Source organism: Lepus europaeus, chromosome 14 (assembly GCF_033115175.1).
Source record: "Lepus europaeus isolate LE1 chromosome 14, mLepTim1.pri, whole genome shotgun sequence".
NCBI classification, from domain to species: Eukaryota; Metazoa; Chordata; class Mammalia; order Lagomorpha; family Leporidae; genus Lepus; species Lepus europaeus.
Window position 1 is genome coordinate 34,761,839 of NC_084840.1, and position 13,723 is coordinate 34,775,561.

Here is a 13,723-nt window from a genome sequence, read left to right on the forward strand (position 1 = left end):
GCTTTCCCTGCATCTGGACGTGCCTGGGCTCTCACACCATCTTCTGGAGTAGCAGGGGAGGCACCAGACTTCCCAGGAGCCCAGTGAACTCCTGGATGCAGGGCCGGCTTCTTCTATCTAAACTTCAAATCCTTAGTGCCAGTCGGTGCAAAGCCTGGTCAATAATCAATGCCGGAGTTGAAGGAAGCTGATGAGTAACTAATAAGACCTTTGCCTGTCCGGGATTGCATGCGGCGATGGCTCTCCGGCTCCTTGCTCTCTGCCAGTGGACTGTGGGCACGGGGGGCTCTGACCCTCTCCAGAGTCTGCAGGGGCAGAGGGGGTCAGGCCCAAGTTTACACTTAACGTACCCCTCACTCCTGTCGCCGGGCTGAAAACACCCAAAAGTCCTGGCCATGAGGGGGATTCAAGAGGCTGAGCCCACCAGCCTGGGATTTCGGACAGGGAGTTTTGTCGGGTGGGGAGGCCAGCTCAGGCCTGGTTTACTTTCACTTTTCACAACAAACAGCCTGGGGAGCCTAGCCCTTGGGGTTCCCCCCCATTCCCCACGCTCCTCCCACGCTGTCCTCAAGAGGGGGCGTGTTCTCCAGGGGGGAGGGATCTCATGGCCTGGCCTCCTTCCACTCTTCCACTACCATGCCACGGTTAAAGAGACATTCTTTTGAAAAATAAACAAATGACCTCAAACCTTACCATGTCTAAGAAATTCTGCTGTTAGCTCAACTGCTTAGTTGAATGGAGCTGGTGTGTACCCGCCCCCGCCCCCGCCCCCAGGCCTCTGGACCTCACTCCACACGCCCTCTTGGCCTCTGGCACCCGATTCCAGGCCCTGCCTACTCCGGGCAGCCAATCCCGACCTTTGTGGGGAAAGGGGGGAAGGGCCGGCGCCGGAGCCGATTTGGCTCCGCCTGTCCGCCCGAGGCCTTGAGCGCAGCTCGCTCTCCCAGGCCCAGTTGCTGCGCCGTCTGTATCTGTGCCGTCCGTATCCAGGCTCTCGCCATGGGCGCCGCGGGCTCCTCTACGCTGGCTCGCCTCGGCCTCCCCGCACTGCGCCTCCCCGCGCAGTCCCGGCCCGGGTGGCTCGGGGTCGCCGCCCTGGGACTGGCCGCAGTGGCGCTGGGGGCCGTGGCCTGGCGCCGCGCGCGGCCCAGGCGGCGCCGGCAGCTGCAGCAGGTGGGCACCGTGGCGCAGCTCTGGATCTACCCGGTCAAGTCCTGCAAGGGGGTGCCGGTGAGCACGGCGGAGTGCACGGCCATGGGGCTGCGCAGCGGCCATCTGCGGGACAGGTACGGAAGGGCCGGGCGCGTGGCCTCTCTGGCAAGCCATGGAGCAGGAGGTGGGGCTTGTCCTCTTGGGGAAGGAGATTAGAGATTCGCCTCCTGCGTTCTGGAGGCTGAGGGCTGGCCTTTGATCTCTTAGCTGGGGAGGTCAAGCTCCTAGGCAGCCCTGCCCCCTTGGACACGGCCCTCCTCTGTGGCAGGAGGGACTCTGACCTGCTTATTTCTGAGGCTTCTGCTGCCTGCAAGGCTTCCCATGCTGTCTTAGTATAAAGCCCAATAGCAGAAAATTAAGATGTCGTTGACAGTGGACAGGAACAAAGTAAGGCTCTAGTGTTGTTCAAAGACACTGGCTCAGCCTTGCTGGGGCTGGTTCCTCCCACTTCTCCAATCCTGGGAATTGTGCCTGTGAGGTTTGATCCACTTTAATAAGTAACCAGCAGAGTCTGCTCTTCTTCTGGGGCAGGGAGGGTAGCAGGAGACTGTGAGGGAGAGAGTTCCCAACCCCCGGGGCTGGGGATAACACTCGCTATTAGGAGAATGGTGCATCCACTTCTCCCAGGGGTGCTGTGGTCCTCAGCCAGGAATCTGGGAGCACAGTCTTTCCCTACATGAAGCCCACGATACAGAAATTTCAATTTGAGTAGGACCATGATTTTTATCTGGCTGGGATGATTTAGCTGGGGGAGGGGTAAGATATGCAAGTTGATCATTCAAGGAACCTGCTAGCAGAAGGCCACCTGCTGCCCTGTGTCCACTGCAGGACGCGTGGATGCTCTGCTGTCCTTTTGGACAATATGGGCTCCCGTTGCACTGGAAAACATCACTTGCTTTAGAAAAGTGTTGCGTATGTAGACCATGTATCACACAGGAGATAGTCCATCCTCCTTCCCCGTTCCAGATTTCTAATCTTGGAGAGGTTTTGAAACTGCAATTTCCTGAGAGTGGTATCCCAGGCAGGACTGCTGACTCAGAATCAACAAGAGTGAAGCCAACTTGTCTAGAAGTTTAATTCTCCCCTCCCCTCAAGGGATTCTGATGCAGGAATTCAGGGGTTTTGTCCGAAGCCACTGTGAAGTGATGCTTAGAGCCTATTCAAGTGTGGAGGGTTTTAGAAGCCTGCTTGTCACTGGAGGGACTTCAGGCACAGCAGTCCTGGACACCCTCCAAGAACTGGGAGCAGCGCATTCCCATGATGCACAACCAGAGAGAATGGATGCACACTGCTCCCTTCCTTGCGTGAAGGAGTGCAGTTCCTTCACAGATTTCCGGTTCTTCTCCGTGGAACCTCTGATCATCAGAATAAAATGGATGCTTTCCCACTCTGCATTGTCGCCACTTTGCCGTGACAGTCTACCCAGGAAAGTGGATGTGTCCTTGCCTGTGCTTTCCTGCTCCCGTGAGCATCCTACAATAAAGAGAACTGGATCAACTTTCCCAGGACGAATGCTTGGGAGGGAGTGGAGTTAGGGAAGAGACCAGAGCGGCTGGAAGGGCAATGAAACAAACACTTCTTCTGCTCTTGATATGCAGCAGCTGGTGAAGCCTTGGCTTGCAGATTAGCTTATTGAAACTCCCGAGGATGGTGGGGGCTGCATACTATTACCTCCGTGTTGCAGAGAAGGAAACCATATCAGAAAGGCTGAATATCTCACCCAAGATCACAAAACCAGTATGTGCTGGAGGGATTTGAACTCAGGCCTGGGAGAACATTGCTCTCACACTGTTCCTCTGAAACTAGGATGGGATGTAAAAGTACAGGGATTTTACTGGGGATCAGGAGAGCTTGGACAAAGTGATTTAACTCCACCGAGCCTCAGCTTTGTCATTTGGAGAATGAGAGGTTGAACTTGATGATTCCTAAGACCCCATCTCGCCTAGATATTTTTAAAAATGAAGGATCAGGCCGTTGCCGCGGCTCAATAGGCTAATCCTCTGCCTGTGGCGCCAGCACCCCAGGTTCTAGTCCCGGTCGGGGCGCCAGATTCTGTCCTGATTGCCCCTCTTCCAGGCCAGCTCTCTGCTGTGGCCTGGGAGTGCAGTGGAGGATGGCCCAAGTGCTTGGGCCCTGCACCCCATGGGAGACCAGGAGAAGCACCTGGCTCCTGCCTTTGGATCGGTGCGATGCGCCAGTTGCAGCGCGCCGGCTGTGGCGGCCATTGGAGGGTGAACCAACGGCAAAAGGAAGACCTTTCTCTCTGTCTCTCTCTGTCTCTCTCTCTGTCCACTATGCCTGTCAAAAAAAAAAAAAAAGGATCATTAAAATTTGAAAGCAAATTTTGAAAGTACTCTGCTTGATAGCTGCTGTTGCCTCCACATGAGAACACAAGAACACAACTACGCATATTCCTAGAATGTGGGCAAAGGACTCATTTAATTCCTCAACCTGTGTCTTTGAAATGGTTCAGAGAAGCTGAGATTGCTCTCTGCAAGTGCACTGTGCCTCACTTTTCTAGAGCTATTTTGTTCAAAGCTCTCAGCATATTTGTACTTGAGCTTGGTTGAGTACCTGAGCTTTAAGGTGTTTAAAGTCCACCCAGCCAAATACTGGCATTGGCTCTCTGGTGCAGACACTGGCAGGGCTTGGCTGCCTTCCCTGACCTTGCAAATCCTTGCTCTTCCTACCAGCCACCTATGACTTATATCTGATCACTTGCACCTCTCCAAATCCTTTCTGAAGCCAGCCCTGATCTCTTGGATAAAGGAATCTCTCAGTATATAACCCAGTGTGTCTTTCCCTTCCCACTCCCTGTGTGTTGGGGGGATTTTGCTTTCTCCACTTTGAGGCTCAGTTCCTCCTGCTCCCCAGGTCTACCTGTAACTTGAGAAATGAGCTTGTTCATGCCTTGGGCTCCACCTCCCCATTGTGGTTGGTCACAGAGGTCACAATTGCTTTTGGGGAGTCTGAGCCTGAAGCTCCCCCACAGATCCTGTTACTGCATGCTCACGTTTTACCTGTCAAATCAAGATACCAACATTTAGTATTAAAGGGTAAGTAGGAACAGCTTGGTCATGAAAAAAATCCATACTCCAGATTCATCTTTTCTTCTGGTCTGGCAGGGCAGAGCTAATTATTCATTCACTGGGCATGATTTGTGTGCAGAGACGAAAAATGTCACTTAGGTTGACAGAGTAACAGGGTGGTTGGGGTATGCTGCAGGCAGCAACCTTGTCTTTGTCCTGTCCCAGTGTTGAATCCCCTGCAAGGCGCCACCTGCCTTTTTGATCGCAGTGAGTAGCAAGAGACCTCTAGCCACCCCTTCCCACTGTTAACCCCAGCAGTTCCCCTCGGCAGGCTGCAGAAAGGGCAACAGTGATAGCCACAGGGAAGGGCTTCTCTTGAAAGAGACGGATGGGGCGTGAGGATGCTCAGCCCATGGAGGCGCGGACAGGATTGATGTGCACCCGGGCTGTCACTCCAGTTGGAGTGTGTTCTGGTTGTCTGCACATCTCGGGGGGTGGGGTCCTGTCTGGGGATGGAGGTGTGTTGGAAGTGAAGGGTGCAGGCTTTGGTAAGATCAAAGCAGGTGCAGTAGTCCATTTCTGTTGCTAAACAAAATACCTGAGACGGCTAATTTATAAAGAACGGAGGTTTATTGGGCTCTTGGTGCTGGAGGCTGGGAAGTCCAAGAGGGTGGCACCGAGACCTGGTGAGGGCTTCTTGCTGCATTGTAACATGGCCAATGGCACCACATGGTGAGACAGCAAGCATGCCCAAGACAACTTGCTTCTATGACAGAGCCGCTCCCCTGACAACCCGTGAAGCCATGAAGGGATTGATTCATTCCTGCAGGCAGAGTGCTCACCTGCTAAAGGTCCCACCTCTGAGTATCATTAACATAGGAATTTGGAAATTATTTTCCCAAAACATGAAATTTAGGGGGATATACTCAAACCATAGCACAGGATCAGCCAGGTCCCTTCACCCAAGGTAAGGCATGGAATAGGGAAGAGGGCTCAGCCCCAAGGAGATGGGGCTATAATGAAATAGGCAGAGATCCTTGAGTTACAGAACTCATCCCAAGGATGAGTGGAGCAGAGAACTCTGCAAAGACCTACGAAGACAAACTGGCTTCCTCAGAGGGGTAGGTACCCACTGCGGCCTAGCATAGGCAGCTTTTGGTAAGGAGGTAGCCAAGACAACTCCTAACATGCCTTCACCCTGTCACACCCTCACATGCTACCAATGCCAGCTAGCCCAGCATTATCTGCTGGCTTGGCTGCACGGAAGGGACTCTGTCGATAGAGAGGCTCTAGTTGCAAGACCATCTGCCAGGGTCAGCAAAGTGCAGGTACTGAGCTCCTGACACTCCATAATAGATGTCGTCACAAGGTTACCACTGGCATGGCTGCTGGCCCCTGTCATAGTTTGAGACATCTCCCTGGGAGGAGCTGCCTCTTGTTTTAGAAGGGGCTGCCCTCTTGATCCTGTCCACACTTGGAGAAGCTTTGGTTTTTGATGGCTGCTCTCACCAGAGTTACTCTCCCTCTCCACTTGTCTGCAGGTCCTATGTTCTGTCTAAAATAGTGTTCTTGAGATTTAATTTTTCCTAGGGGAAGAACAATTGTTTTAGCGGCCAGATCATTTGTGCAGTGTATTGCAAATCTATGCTCTGCTGTAAATAAAAGCATGACTGATTGGGTCACTCTTCAGCTCATGCCAGGGGAATACAAAGTTGGGAGTTCTTGTCTAATACATGACACCGCGAATCTTTGTCCACTGCACCGGAAGTTGTGCATAAAGAGGAAAGTTAGCCGACATAGGACCTGCAAGTCACAGTGAGGTAAACAGAGTAGAGGGCGCCTGCATTCTCTACAGGCTGCAGCATCTCAAGACCTGGTCAGGGCTTCCAGGTCCCTTGGGCCAGTAGTTTTGAACCATCCCTTCTTGTTCCATGAAAGAATGACCCGGGAGGTATTTTGCTCTCCCTGGGGATCAAAGAGATGTTTAACAGGCCCCAGGGAAGCTTCTGACCATGGCAGCAGAGCCCCAAACCAAGTAAGCCTAAACATGAGGGAAGGCTGCTAAACCAGTCTTATTTCCTGTTTTTCAAATCTGTAGATGTTTATGCACGGGCTAGACTGTTCCCAGGGCTGTTTTCACTAAACACGCTCCTTTTGGGGACACCAATGTGTAGACCTGAAGAATTGGGCTGGTCCTTGGTTATAATCCAGAAATAAGTGCTGGATCCCTGGACAGATAGGCGGAGAGTTCTGAGGAAACCAGAGGGAAACTGTTGAGAAGATGGAGGAGAATTTTCTGAGTGTGCCCTTGTTTGCTTCTCTGCAGGTTTTGGCTGGTGATCAAGGAAGATGGACACATGGTTACTGCCCGGCAGGAGCCTCGCCTTGTGTTGGTCTCCATCACCTATGAGAAAAACAGCCTGATCTTCAGCGCTCCAGGGATGGACCAGCTGGTGTTACCCAGCAGGCCGCCTTCCACCAACACACTCCATGACTGCAGGTGTTCTGGCTGGGGACATTCAGTGAACTGCAACAGATTCGGTTTAACTTTAGGTTCCTCCCTGCTTTCTGTCTTGTTTGTTCAGGAGGTGACAAAATTGGCAAAGGAACTATTCAAGAGACATATAGTCTGGGTCAGGATTGGGCCAGTGCTCAGGTGTGAGTGGGTGACGCAGAGAATTGTTTCATTGGTACCTAGGGTTAGGTTGAATCACTTAAGACCTGCGGACCCAGCAGTGACTGTCATGCAGAAAGAACCTGTTTATACTCACACATTTCTAGAATGGGAGGCATGGCATGCTGTATGGGGTCACAAGGGAAAGCACCAGGGTTCATCAGCAGGCAGAGGCAGCAAAGGACAAGTGTGGTCAAGAGCCTTCATGTGGTTTCTGCAGGAAAAATAAAAGCCTGGAGGTGGCCAGGTTTCAGGTTGGCCAGGTTGAATAATTTCAGCAGGCTGTGGGGCATGGAGGTTGTCCCTGGTTGTCTGCTACCTGGCTCTGGGGTGGTTAGGATATAACAGCCCAGCAAGTAAGGACTCACAGGAGGTACTTGGCAGTGTGGATTCTTTCATGTGAAAGGCATGCATGCAGGATGACTGTTTTACTCTCTTCTGAGATTGGCTGGCTCTAGGAGGGGCAGCCCCTTCGGCATCAGCAAGGAGCACCAAAAATACAGAAGAGCATGACTAATACAGGTATGCAGGGGGTACAAGGTGCCAGTCTTCAAGGCTCATCTCCTGTTATTCAAGTCAGATGCACCTTTATTTCAGAATACCAGCCCTCCAGCCGGGCATTCAAGGGAGTTAGTGGTGCCTGTAGCAGCAGCAAGTTAGGGCTGCACAGTAAGGATGCTGGAGCATTCTGGAGAGACTCTACAGCCTTGTCGTCCATGGTGGAGATGGAGGCAGTTGTAGGAGGCATTGGGTATGAGGGATTCTCACCTCTCAGGCTTTGGATTTTTTTCAGTCTAGGGGAACCCCTGCCAGGCTGGCAAGTTCCAAAGCTTGCTGAGTTTGTCCTTTGATATTAGGAAGTGCAAGAGACTTGGATGCTTGTCATGGGCTATTCTGGCTCCCTTTGTAATTGAGCTTTTTAAGCATGTGGAACTCAGTATTGTGCAAAGATCCCAGGGCTCAGAGGAGAGCCTCAGATGACTGCTTGAACCCTTATCCTGTGATTTTTTTCAAACAGATTGAGCTAAAATCCAATTTTAAAACTATGAAGCAATAATTCACTGAATACAATATTTTAGTTAATTGTCTAAGCAAGCCTAAGAAATGAGAACCTTTAATTCTGCTTTACAGATAAGGAAGCCAAGACATCAGTCACTGTCACACCAAGGTGGAGCTGAGATTTGGACCCACCTGCCTCCGAGGCCTTTGCTTTTAACACCTATGTGCAGAGAGAGGAAATGATTCTCCCTAATGACATATTTTGAGGAGACAAATTCATTGATGAGAAACACTACAGCCATCCCCACTAGACTGGAGGACATTGGAGGCTGGAGGGTGCCTGCTTAGCTCACATGCGTGGAGTGAGGATATGGGTGTTGACTCACTGGCAATAATCCAGTTTCCCCTCGGGCTCTTTAGCCCTAGGGAGGCACAAGTCTTTCTTGGATGGAAAGCAGGACAAAGGAGGCTCCTGTGGGGATGTTGACCCGGGACTGAAAAGGGTGCCAGGTGGAGTGTTGTGGTGTGATTGTCTTCCTCACATGCATTGTGTTTCTGCAGATCTCTGAGAGCTGTGCATTTGGGCTGACCCAGAGGTAGAATCCACACTCTGATCCTTCCAGCTGGTTAGGCCTGTATTTATGAGCCATTTTTTAATGGATTGTTTTAATGGATTTTTCAATGGATTGTCATGGGGATGGGTAAAAACTGAAGAAATTGTATAAGATGGTGGCTTAGCACCAGTCGCTGTAACAAAGTACCATGGACTTGGATGCCTAAACAATAGGCATTTATTCTTACAGCTTAGGAAGCTAGAAGTCTAAGATCAATGAGAGTATAGATTCAGTATCAGGCAAGGGCCTTGCTCCTGGGTTGCAGACAGATACCTTCTCCTTCTTAAAAGGCCTTTCTGTGGTTGTACTTGAGGGAGGGAGACATGGAGGAAGGGAGGCACGGAGAGCTCTTGTGTTCCTTCCTCTTGTAAGGGCACTTACCCCATCACCAGGCCTCCACCCTTTTGTCTTCATCTAAACCTAATCACCCAAAGCCCTTACTTCCAAATACCATCACAGTAGGGGTGAGGGCTTCAGTACAGGAATTTGGGGGAGACACAAACATTCAGCTCATAGAACATGAACTGAATCATAAAAGAATCATAAAAAATTTAAAAAGAGCATGTCCATAATAGAAGATGGAAAATGACAGGGATTACGACACCCAACACCAACCCACTAGAGATGAAAACAAAATAAATCACAACCTCAAGTTGGAAATAGAAAAGTCCCTTAACAGAGTCATTTGGACAGGCTGAACGTCCTGGGTGTCACTTTCTTTTTTCTTTTTTCTTTTTTCTTTTTTTTGACTGGCAGAGTTAGACAGTGAGAGAGACAGAGAGAAAGGTCTTCCTTCCGTTGGTTCACCCCTCAAATGGCCACCACAGCCGGAGTGCTGCGGCAATCTGAAGCCAGGAGCCAGGTGCTTCCTCCTGGTCTCCCATGCGGGTGCAGGGACCCAAGCACTTGGGCCATCCTCCACTGCCTTCCTGGGCCACAGTGAGAGCTGGACTGGAAGAGGAGCAACCGGGACTAGAACCTGGTGCCCCAACCGGGACTAGAACCTGGTGCCCCAACCGGGACTAGAACCTGGGGTGCTGGCGCTGCCGGCCTGTCACTTTATTTTTCAGCTTTCATTGGCGGTGTACACAGGGGACTGCAGAAGAGCTGGTCTGTTTGGAGCAGTGGACAGTGTGGTTGCAGCTGAGCATCACAGGAAGGGCTGATGGCCAGGAGAGGGACAGAGGGACAGAGGGACAGAGGCAAGAAGGAATCAGGCCAAACAGTGGCTCCAAGAAGGGGTTTAGAGGGAAAGCAAAAAACAGAGAAACATTGAAAGAGCAGCATCAAGATTTGACAGAAGGCGGGATAGGAGGTGAGAGGGCGAATCTACCTTTCAGACCAGGATGTTGGGCCTCCGGGTACCTAAGGGCCCCTGTGAGCACCTCAGGTGTCCACATGGATTTCCTTTACTTGTCTCACCTCTGGAATCAGCGTGCTGGCACAGCATCCACACAGGGTGTGTGTGTGAAAACTCCTCCTAGAGTACACAAAGGTAGGGGCACTTTAGGGCAGTGCTTTCCTGATGTTCAAATCCCATTGGCTCTCAACACTGATTCAGATCACACCCGGAACCCTCTGCCCCTCACCCCACATCTTACTAGTGGCATTGCCCCAGCATGGAAAAACTAATGTTGATAAAAACAGGATGATTCTAATCACAGGGTGAAATTGTTACAGGTCAGTGGTTCCAACTTGTTCATCTTACACTAAAATAAAGGTGCCTCTATTAAATTACTGAAAATAATTTTATTAATTTGAGAGGTGGTGGAGGGTGAGAGTTCCCATCCACTGGTCCCCCAAATGCCTGCAAAAGCTAGGACCGGAGTCCAGGAGCCAGCCACTCAATCTGTGACTCCCGTATGAGTGACAGGAACCCAGCCTCTTGAGCCATCACCTGCTGCTTCCCAGGGTCTGCGTTAGCAGAGAGCTGGAATAGGAATCGTGGATAAAGCTCTGATACGTGATGCAGGCGTTCCAAATGGCAAAATACCTGCCCCTAAAGCATACTTTTTGGTGACAGATCACTATGTGGAAAGTATTTTAAGAGGTTTCAAAGAATGAATTAAATAACCATAACACATTATCTTTTCCTATGTAGTTATATGGAAGATTTCTCTGGGCTCCCTGCTACCCATATGGGAGAACTGAATCAAGTTCCAGGATCCTGGCTTCAGCCTGGCCCTGCCCTGGCTGTTATGGACATTTGGGGAGTGAAATAGTAGATGTGACATTTCTCTCTCTCTCTCTGCCTTTCAAGTAAATAAATTAAATAAATTAAAATTTAATGTTATCTGTGTCCACTATGTGGGAAGGGTAGACACTATATTATTATCACCAATTTATCAATGGACACAGAAGATCAGAGGAATTCTATGATTCACTTAAGGTCATGGAACTAGAGACAGGGTTCCAATCTGAACCAAGCGCAGGGCTCATCTGCCACAGGGCAGTCCTCTTCTGAAAGCATCTCAAGTCCTTGCTGCTCAGCGTGCGGTCCATGGGCCAGCAGCGCAGATCTCAGGAAGCTTGTTTGGAGTGTAGGCTCTCAGATGCCCACACAGACCTACAGGACCAGTGTCTGTGTTGGAACAAGATCCTGGGTGATTCATATGCTTGACAGAGTTCGGGAAGGTCTTCCCTTTCTCTCTGCTTCTGCCCGGCTACGACTCTCAGAGTCCCCTGGGACACTCAGGTGCCACCAGCCCAGCTGTGCCATCTTTGACACCATCATTCAGTGTGTTGATGTCAGTAACCGAGTGTTCTTCTGTGACCCTTCCAGAATATTCGGTGTTGACATCCAAGGCAGAGACTGTGGTGACGAGGTCGCTCAGTGGTTCACCAACTTCTTGAAAACGGAAGCATTGAGGTTGGTTCAGTTTGACACGAAGTTGAAGGGAAGAACATCGAACAAACTTTTCCCTGTTTCTGTACAGAATTACCAGGTGAGTGGCAGAGTTTGGCTTCACCTCCCTCAGCTGTCTTCTGTCTCTCTGCTTCCTTCTGGGCCCACGAAGAACCTCTCGTGGGACCCCAGGTGGGAAAATATGGTAATGGCCCAGGTGAGAGTTGAGGAAGGCACACCTGGGCAGGGATTCCAGGCGTGGAGAGGGAAGTAGACAGAGATGCCTCCAAAGTGGGATGCCTGGGTGCGTGGAGGATTGAACAGGGGAGGTGCTGTGGAGGCGCAGTCGGGGGTCCACAGCTGGTGGATGGAGACTCAGGAGAAGCCACAGTGAGAAGTCTGGGGCCAAATCCAAGTCTCCTGAAATTATAGAAGCAGACTCTTTAGGCCCTCCTTTCATAATCTGTGTGGCAAGGCCATTTCAGGGCTGGGAAGGCACCTGCTCCTAGGGAAAACGGCCCTGGGTCAACCACAGCCCCAAGACCAAAGCCTTTGAGTCTACAGTGAGCTCAGGTTTAAAATGCAAGTCCCTCGGGGAGGTGCTCCTAGTGCCCCTGAACTGCAGGCTCCCTGAGGGCCGGGGCCTTTGCTTGATTTATTGCTGCTCCCCCAATTAGAGCAGTGCCCGATGCCGGCTGGTGCCTAGTGAGTGCTTGTGGGGTCAGTGGGTGTGGTTGAAAAGTTGACTATGAGCAATTGACTGGTAGCGGACCCTTCCCTGTGGGGTTGCTGCTGGGGGTGGGAGTGAGGAACACTGGAGAGGAGGCCTTGCAGGTGAGATTGGCCCCCTGCTGCTGCCTTATCCCTGGGCGTGGTCAGAACTGTGCTCCAGCACTGGCTGTTTCCACGTCCACCGTCACCTCTGCCCCGTGAACACGTCTCTGATTGTCCACACCGAGGTGGCTCTGTGTCTGGACTGGGCTTAGCTCTGCGAGGGGTAAGGCTGTTTCCTGGGATGCAGAGGCTGCATGGTGCTGTGTTCCCGGTACAGGTGGCCTACCCAGACTGCAGCCCACTCATGATCCTCTCGGAAGCCTCCCTGGGGGATCTGAATACGAGGCTGGAGAAGAAAATCAAGATGGAGCAATTCAGGCCCAACATCGTGGTGAGGGGCTGCGAGGCCTACGAGGAGGTAAGCGGCCCCCTGCTTTTGTGCATTGTGCGTGGTCTGCTGGCGAGGGGGTTAGGAGAGGGCCAGCTCACATCCTCTCCTTCCCTGAGATTCTCGTCAGCCTTGTGGGGCTGTGGCCTCATTGCTGCCGCTGTCACAGGCTTGGCACTGCTCACCTTCCAATGCTCCGGCCCCAATGCAAACAATCGAGTCACAACCAGTCTGAGAGTGGAACACACAGCATTAGGTCAGGGATCATGGACAGAAATGGAGATGAAGGAAATAGCTGCCTCCCCCTTTCCTGTATCACCTGCCAATGCCCTCAAAGACCTGAGACACCTGGAAGCCCCAGACCCCAAAATGCAGGCCCAGAGCCTACAGGGAACCACTTATGAGTAGCACCTGTGGAGACACTGCTTGCTGTGGCTTGAGCACTCTTGCATGTGCTGGCCCCCTCTTGACTGACACTAGAACTTTCCAGACTCTCCAAGGCCACTGCCTTGCAGCCCTAAAGGGATGAGACAGCCACGTCAGACCCTAGCAGCAACACAGCTGTCAGTCTGTGAACTCCACTTGGCAGAGGCTGCTGGGTGTGAAGCCTGGGGTTGGGGAGTGGAGTGGGTGACTCTGAGCACTGGAAGTCACGGTGACAAACAGCATCGCTGGGGTCTTCCAGGGTGCAAGGCACCAAACTAATTAGTCACTTCAGATAAATTACTTTAAGTTACTTCATATAAATTGCAACAACCCTGTGAAGTCTGGCTTATCCTGCCCCTTTTTATAAGGAAACAGAGGCTCAGAGGGGCCCCCAACTTTGTCTATGGGTAAGCAGTGGAACCCCAGACCCACAACTCTGCAGAGTTGGCACGATTCCCTTGTTGAGATCCCAGGTGGTTCACCCCAAGGGAGAAGGTCTGGGACATACTGTTAGTTCTTCCATGGCCTGGGATGGGCACATTTCTGTCTCCAGGAGTAAAACCTGCCCTTGTGGTTGGTAGATGTCCTTGAGGCTCGACCTTTGCTTAGAGCCTGCTAGAAATCCCTGTACAGGTAGATGCTCCATAGTATTCGATGATATTTTAAACATTGTATAAAGAACTCAGCATCTTCTTGTTGTTATCTTGAATTTTTACCTCGATTCTCCAGTTCTTCTTTACATGTATTAATTTTTAAAAAGTT

General features: G+C 51.3%; 1 protein-coding gene across 1 annotated transcript in view; it reads left to right on the forward strand.

The window, feature by feature from the left end:
- The first annotated feature begins 909 nt into the window (after positions 1–909).
- The window catches only part of MTARC2 (mitochondrial amidoxime reducing component 2), a 30,611-nt gene continuing 17,797 nt past the window's right edge, over positions 910–13,723 (forward strand). Inside the window, exons 1-4 of the mRNA XM_062210379.1 lie at positions 910–1,286; positions 6,568–6,741; positions 11,311–11,473; positions 12,425–12,565. Coding sequence (XP_062066363.1) covers positions 1,000–1,286; positions 6,568–6,741; positions 11,311–11,473; positions 12,425–12,565 — 765 coding nt within the window. The 5' untranslated portion in view covers positions 910–999. The remainder of the gene's footprint in view (positions 1,287–6,567; positions 6,742–11,310; positions 11,474–12,424; positions 12,566–13,723) is intronic.